This window comes from Calidris pugnax, unplaced genomic scaffold (genome assembly GCF_001431845.1).
Source record: "Calidris pugnax isolate Ruff unplaced genomic scaffold, ASM143184v1 scaffold41, whole genome shotgun sequence".
Lineage (NCBI taxonomy): Eukaryota > Metazoa > Chordata > Aves > Charadriiformes > Scolopacidae > Calidris > Calidris pugnax.
The window spans coordinates 18,107,661-18,115,724 of record NW_015094509.1 but is presented as its reverse complement, the minus strand read 5'-3'; the positions used below and the strand labels follow the sequence as shown (position 1 = coordinate 18,115,724).

General features: G+C 45.0%; 1 protein-coding gene across 1 annotated transcript; it reads right to left on the bottom strand.

Annotated features, from left to right (window-relative positions):
• Window positions 1-1,901: 1,901 nt before the first annotated feature.
• On the bottom strand, window positions 1,902-7,842 carry NOV (nephroblastoma overexpressed). The gene is made up of 5 exons (XM_014965214.1): window positions 7,777-7,842; window positions 7,449-7,680; window positions 6,927-7,178; window positions 4,864-5,072; window positions 1,902-2,944 (listed from the first exon to the last, which is right to left on the bottom strand). The coding sequence occupies exons 1-5, from the start codon at window positions 7,840-7,842 to the stop codon at window positions 2,648-2,650; spliced, it is 1,056 nt and encodes a 351-aa protein (XP_014820700.1). The 3' UTR covers window positions 1,902-2,647.
• Between the last annotated feature and the right edge of the window lie 222 nt (window positions 7,843-8,064).

Sequence of the window (8,064 nt, the reverse complement as noted above, 5' to 3'; positions counted from 1 at the left end):
ATGAAATCAATTGTTAGCATTTTACTTACTATGAGGTTTTCCCTCTAGTCTCAGGCATCCAGCTGATGAGGCTGACAGTCAGAGAAGACAGAAAAGAGGCATATTTGCAGTATGTCTTTGACTGCTGCATTAGACAAATTCAAAGCAGATTAAATGTAAGAAGCACAGTGCTGTAATGAAATCCTAGTGATGAAACAGTCCTGGAAGTAGCTGCAGATGTCTCTCTGGGTAGACATGCTGTAGGGGATAACTATAGGTATCATCAACATCACTTACCGAAGGTGCACTTAGCCTACCAGTTGCTAACAGCAAAAGCTGTGAAATTAAGTGAATAAATAAGTTAAAGAAAAAGGTTTCTAACCAAATTATTTTTAGGACAGTCCTTGATTGGTACTAGCAAAGGAAAGGTAAATTTGTTCAGAGAGCATGGGATGAACAAGTCAACCAGCATATTTTGTGCCACTGTGGACCCATACATTGAATGTCAAGTGATAGTCCCTGAAATGTTCCACTGGGAATCCTGGGCAATCTGAAAATGAATTGCTGACATTTAAATAATTTAATTTTGCTCAATCTGCATAATTTAACTTTGCTTGTTTGGGAAAATCACAGGCCTAAAGCAGGAAAGTTCAGGACTTTATCATTGGAGTTTACTTATAGAAATGTCACAGGTTTGGCACACTGCTGTTGTGTTTTAATTAAATTGGTGTCATGACCTTTTGCAGGTACATGCTGAAATTGGCCCAAAGTCTAAACTAGTAATTGTCCATATTAAAGTAAAACAATTGAATACAACAAAACTGATACCAGACGAAAAGCTGTATCAACTGAGTTGAGGTAAAAATAGCCACTGATTTAGTGTTATGTATCTAGTCTAGAAGACAGTGGAGAACTTTGGCTCCTTTTTCTCCAGAGGAAATATTTGTGTTCCTTTCCAACAGATATTTTTCCTGCTGAAATGGTACAACATTGTAAGAAGACATTGAGATTGCAAGAGTTCTGGTGTTCACAAAAATAGCTAATAAGGTTTTGAACACTGTGGCACTTTTCTTCCGTAAAGGTTGTAGTGGTCATAACAATGCAACTCCCTTCTCACTAAATAGGTTGAAGACGTGGAGATCACATCAAGCAGCACTAATGATGGTTATTGAAGGCATCTTGGGACTGGATGTGCTGAAGTGGGGACCATAGTTTAAAGTTCTGGGGAAATGTCTATAGACAAAAGGGGTTACTGGAGTCAGAACTGAACTCATATGCCATTGTGCACAGTCTTCTTTTCAAAGTGATGGATGAGCCACAAGAAGTGTCTCAGCAGGAAGCCGGGGCACTTTAACCTATGTGAAACTGCCACCCTCAGGTTCTATATATTCCTTGGGGATATTGCCATACAATCTAGCAGAAGAAGGGTCACAGGCTGCTTTTATGAGACAGAAATGCTGCAAGATATGATCAAACACTTCATCAGTACTTCAGACTCAAACCCAACCTCCAGATATCACCTCCCCACCACCGCTATGTTTCAGGGCACACCGCATCCAAACCTAACTTTATTTACATCATCCTGTCTCCCAGGCTACCTTACTCTGAAAGAAACCTCCCTGCTAAGGTGTGCCTCACAAATCAGTTATCCGAGACACTGCATACCCGTTAAGGCAGCAATTAGGATGATGTACGCTAAGAACATTGCAAGACAGAGTCTTTTGATTTTAAGGAGTCTGCAGATCCTTCTTTCTTACCATTGCTTTTAGCTGTTAGAAGTTGGTACTTTAAGAAAAACAACTTCAGTAGAAAAAGATTTTGAATCATATTAAGTTTATTTACTTAGTAAAGTTATATTACAATATATACAGTTTCTATTTACATATACACCTTTCTAAGAAATGAAGCACCATATGATACAGTTTGTTTTTTAGAGGAATTTACAGAAATTTTATTTTTGCATCCAAATAGTAATATCTACAGACAGGTATTGCTCCCCTAAGATGCTGACTTCAGTGGGTTTAGGCTTAGACTGCTAATGAAGTTACCAAACAGAAATTTAATTGCTGTCAGCTACCAGTCTGCTATGCTTCAGGATAGGAGACTGTAGCTATATCATTTCAGGGGCTATGTGCAAACTTAATCCTCAGAGAAATTCGGAGGTACAGATAGAAGGTATTTTACAAGACACAAGAATGCAACACTTCCATCAGTAAGATTCTTACTGTTATCAGAAGCAGAGTTTCATTAGAATAGAAAAAGAACACTGCTTAAGTGTTTACACACATTATGCAAAGTGAAGAACGTGGAAGCTTATGTGATATGGTATCATGCGTTCCCCAAGGAACTCTTAAAGAGCCCAGTCTTGCAGCTACTGAAGCTCGTGGCATGATCCCTTAACTCAAGGAGAAAGAGTAGCTGTTTGCTCTGCAACTTTCATGCCACCGTCAAGAAAAAAAGAAGGCTCTGTCCAAGGTACAAGATTTCCTTCCAGTGAATGAAAGACCTTTGGAAGGGGAAAATGTAAAATGAGGTATTTAATAAACTACAGGAAAAAAGAAAGCGCCTAGACTGTTTTGAAAAACATCTTAGATACTTTTCATATGCAATTGTGGGTCAAGTTTTGTATAAACTATTTATACCTTTTGCACTACTTATTTTATGCTTTTCATATTTTTGCTTCACTGGACGTCGGATCTAACGGCGGGAAGAAAGCATTGTTACTCTGAGGGCAGTTATTATGACACACACAGGTGTTGATCAACATCATCGGCTTTTTTAGGACTTTGCCCTGAGGACAGCGGAACTCAACTTGAATCGTTTTGGTGTTGTGTGGGGTACAGCATCGCCCATCACTGCAGAGGCCGCAGTAACGAGGTTTGTAGGTCTGCACACTCGTGCAGTTCCTGTATTCAAAGCGAACAGCTTTCAGGGACTTCTTTGTTCGGATGCATTTCTTCCCTTTCTAAGAAATATAAGAAATGACATTAGATACATCATTGCATGAGACAGAAAGCAGCTAAAAACTGATACGCAAGGATATAGACCTGCACTTAAAACTTAAATCTGTTGTCTTTGCTTGTTCAACAGCAATAAGACTCTGCAGCTACTTACTTAAGTAGCTACTTAAGTAGTTACTTACAGGTAACTCCTGCAAGATCTGCCCTTGCGTTATTGGGTGAATAATAAATGACAAATAATGCGCACCCTGGTCATCTGAGACAAGCCAAACCATGATTATGAAACTACACTCTACTGGAAAACTTCTGTTGTAGTTGCACCAGAGAATCAGGGAGCCACATGAGCAAGTTACAGGACTAGATTCAGGGGAAAAAAACAGAGGGCTATAACAAACCTCAAAAGTCATGGCCCATTTTTGTGACCCAAGGCAGAACCAGCTTTATCCATGTTATTCTTAACTGATGATTGTCTAAATTGTCCTTGGAAGTTTTCAGTGACAGAGACTCCACATCTGCCCCAGGCAATCCTACTGTTTACTATTCCTACTGCCTGGAAGGATTTCACTCATGACTTAATTTTTCTATGGTCTATTTCTTGTTGTATCCCCCATGGACTCAGAACAGGCTGCGATATCTGAACACAGTTATGAGACCGCACCTCCATTCTCTTGCATTCAGAAAAAGTTCCGTTCAATCATTTTTTCCTTACCAGCACACATTTTCTAGACCTCTGATCATTCTTGCTAGTGTCCCTAACTCTTCCCAACTGTTCCATATCCTTTTCAAAACACAGTATTTAAAACTGCACAGAGTATTCAGCAAAGGCCTTAGAAATGCTTTCCAACACTCAGAACATTATGTGAAGTGATAGTCCTCTTACCTAGGTACATACTCTCTGACAGTAAAACTTGTATAATGTGTAGAAGCAGAAAAAAAGTAATTTCCCTTAGATAACACATTTATTGAAGTGTCAGTGTTGGATTTGCTTTTGGAAAAAGCATCATAATGATTACAATAGGGTTCCATTTAAACAAGCAAATTTTGCAGGATTTCATAGATTTCTCTGCAGTTCCAGATGCTCAACAGACCAGAAATCTGACACATCCATTCTGCATGACTGGAGCAACTCTGTAGTATACATGAAGGTGGTACAATTGCATTTGTGGGAGAAGTTAGACTGCATGAGCTGTCAAAATAATCTGCACATACATTATATCTGATCTGCTTAGGACGGCTCAAATTATCACAGAATCATAGAATTGGTTTGGGTTGGAAAGGGCTTTTAAGGGCCATCTAGTGCAACGTCCCCCTGCAATGAGTGGGGACACCTTTGACTAGATCAGGTTGCTCAGAGCCCTGTTCAACATGACCTTGACTGTTTCCAGGGATGGGACATCTACCACCTCTCTGGGCAACCAGTTCCAGTCTTTCACCACCCTTATCATAAAAAACTTCTTCCTTATATCTAGTCTGAATCTACCCTCTTTTAGTTTAAAGCCATTATCCCTTGTTGGATTGCAACAGGCCCTGCTAAAAAGTCTGTCTCCGCCTTTCTTGTAAGCTCCCTTTAGGTACTGAAAGGCCGCAATAAGGTCTCCCCGGAGCCTTCTCTTCTCTAGGATGAACAACCCCGACTCTTTCAGTCCATCCTCACAGGAGAGGTGTTCCAGCCCTTTGATCATCTTCATGGCCCTCCTCTGGACTCACCAGAGAGGTGCAGCAGGGCAAAATCACCTCTCTTGACCTGCTGGAGGTGCAGCACAGAGCTACTAAGTGAACACAGCTTTCCAAAAGCACTGGGCTTGCTGCACACAGGCTAAAAGCAGTATGTACACTTGTACCTGGACTGTTCCAGACCATAATATTGCAACCTTGGAATTACAGCTGAAGAGACCCTACTCCCCTGCCACTCTTTGGAGCATACCTTATCCAACGGCTCTTCATTTTCACAAGGTCTTATCATGCAAAGCCGTGTCTGCTTCACCATCTCACACTGTTGATTTCTGTTGGTAACACGGGTGGAAAAGCCCATTCCACAGCTTTTGGAACAAGCACTCCATTCTGTTGTTTGCTCAATACAATTGGCACTTGAATCCGACACATCGATCCCGAGTGTGGCCTCTTGTCTGTAGGCTGGAGAAAAAACCCCACAGAACTGTATTACAAGAAAAACTCACGTGAAAACCCAGTATCTAATTAAGCTCTACCAGATCTGGGAAGAAACATGGGGGACAAAAAAAAGATCCAAAATCCACGCTTTCGACAGGATTCAGGAATTTTAAAAGCTGCCTTTTTAGGAGCTCTGCATGACAACTTCATGCATCTAAAAATAAAAGAAGGTGCATATCAGTGTAATCAGCACTTAGATTCAGTTCACTCAAGTCCACAGCTGGAAGAATTACTCCTAATTTTTTAACCAGTTTAGAACTCTAAACTGGTTAAAAACTCTAAACTTATTCCTCACTCTTTCCAACGGAAATACATCAGAAATCTGTTCTAAAGCTACTTCATAAAAATATTTGTATTAGATATGGTTTGAGAGAGGCTGAATGATTTTTCTAAACTAATAAACAGCACGCAAGTAAAGTCCTTTACTCCAAGAGTCATAAAGTCACCCAATCTTGTCAATTATTGACAGATTACAGCCAGGGTGGCAGTAGGGAGGGAAGAAGGAAGTAATTTCCAGGAGTTATCATAGCTCCTCAAAGCCATAGCCAACTCTGATCATCGTCCTGCCCTCATGGCAGTCTTAAGCTCTATTATGCAAATATTATTACTGTATAGTTTGGTTCAGTGCTTATCACAGAAGTAAACAGACTGAGGCAACACGACTGAACTGTCAGTCACAGGTCTTGCTTGTAATGCTCTACAACAGCATTTTTGCCTTTTGGATGGTAAAGCTCCACAAAGGTGGCTTTCCAAGAGGTATGTCCACTGCTAGACAGAATACAGATAATCCATCTGTAGGCATTTTACACATTAGCCTGTCACTGTCAAACAAGTCAAAGAAAAGGAAAAATAGTAGGAAGGTGGCAAGCTTTTTGTTCATACCTTATGTGCCTTATAACTGACACTTCACAGGACTCTGACAAGTTATTAGAGCTTTTCTTCCTGGATCTTTTCTTACTTGTTTTTCAAATGGATTAGCTGTGTTTCAGCATAACTAACTGCTTAAGACCACAAAGAACAATGACTGGAAGAGAACACTGTGCCCTCAGCTCTCAGTATAAGTGGCTTACGAAAATTCATCTTGAACTAATAGTCTAATTTAAAGGGAATTGTGACATAATTCAATAAGAAATCAGGGGGAAAATATTACGTAGCTTTATTTTTTCAATTACACTAGCAGTTTATGAGTTCTGTGTTTTGGAATGGGATTTTTTGGTTTTTTCAGATCTACTCACTGTGTTTATAACCACTGCTTCTCCCAAGTACTTTGTAATGCTTTGATGCCAACAATAATGATGAGAGCTCTAGCATAGGCAGGCAGGGATCTCTTGGCATTTTAGCTACCATGCTGACCACTTGTAATAACAGGAGAATTTACAGGGAAAAAAAGTCTCTTGTAGACTAAGCTGTTAGAAAAGTATTTATGATGCAACATACTCTTGCAGAGCAACTAGCAAGACGGCAGCTTTGATCTGAGGGTGGAAATAACGTTTGGAGGATTATGAGCTTGCCCCTGTTTTATTCCACTCACTGACCTACCAGATAAACAGTAATTTCAGAACTGGGAACTAACTCAGGTTAACAACCTTTGAAAACTGCTATGCACGTTCATCCTCAGGATATCTCTTCTTTTACCTATTGAACTGGTTTTATTCATAACCACTGGTATACTCACTAGTGACTCTAGATGAGAAAAAAGAGCAGAGAAAACGATCACACAAAGCAATGTCTCTTAGATTTGGCAACCCCACGGATATTTCCAGTGTGATACCACCTCCTCCTCACAATGACTGCAATAATTAGTTTTATTTTCCTCACCAGCCATAGCAAAACCTCCCAAAGTCACTTCATCCTTAGGGTCACAGATCCACTTCTCGCAGCACTCTCCGGGGACTTCGATCTTCCTGGGGAAGGGGCAGTCGGGGCCGGGGAGCAGCAGGTCCAGGTTACAGCGGGGCAGGCAGCCGATCTGTCCGTCCCGGCAGGTGCACTGGTACTTGCAGCTGGGCTGGAAGGTTTCCCCGTTGCGGTAAATCATCCCGTCAAACACGCAGTTGTCCCCCTCCAGCACTAGCCGGAAAAGAGAATGAATTTCACTGAGGCGGAGGGGAGCCGGCCGCCCCCCGCGACGCTGCGGCGGGTTTCCCTCCCGGTCCCGGGGCCGGACACCCCGGACACCCCTCGGGCAGCAGCCAGAGAGCCCCCGGAGAAGCCGCATCCCCCGAGGGAACAGCGGGCCGGCGGCACCCTCCGGCGGGCACGGCGACGGGAAGGTCTCCCCTCCGCCCCGGGGAGGGCTGCCGCCGGCCCCGCCGGCCCCCCAGTCCCGCCGCCACCTACCCATGCAGATGCCGGTGGCCCCGCCGCCGTCCTCGGGGCCGCGGTCGCAGTAGAGTCCGCTGCTCTCGTCGCAGGGCAGCAGCGGGGAGCAGCTCTCTCCGCGCTGCCGGGCGCACACCAGGCAGCAGGAGCAGCCGTCCAGCACGGCCGGCACCCCCGGGGCGCAGCGCGGCGGCTCGGCCGGGCAGCGCCCGCCGCAGGGCCGGGGACACGCCGGCTCCCGGCCGCTCACCTGCGGGGACAAAGCGGCCCCCGAGAGGCCGGGTCACGGGGCCGGCCCGGCCGCCGGCTCTCCCCCCCCCAACCCCGCCGGGCGCCCCGCACTTGCCTGGCACAGCCGGAGCAGGAGGAGGAGCAGCAGCGGGGGCAGGCCCTGCCCGCCGCCCGTCGCCATGGTCCCGGCCGCCGCCTCCCCGCCGCGCCGCTGGGCTCTGCCGGCAGAGCCATTGCAGCCGCTTATATAGAGGCCGTCGGGGACCCCCCCTCTCCACCGCCACCCCCGCTCCCCCCGCGGCGGGCAGCGCCGGCCGGAGGCGGGGAGCTGGAGCCGGGCCGGGCGCTCCGCTCCCCCCGCTCCTCCCCGCCACCTGCCCCTGCCCGCACCGGCGGGAGCGCT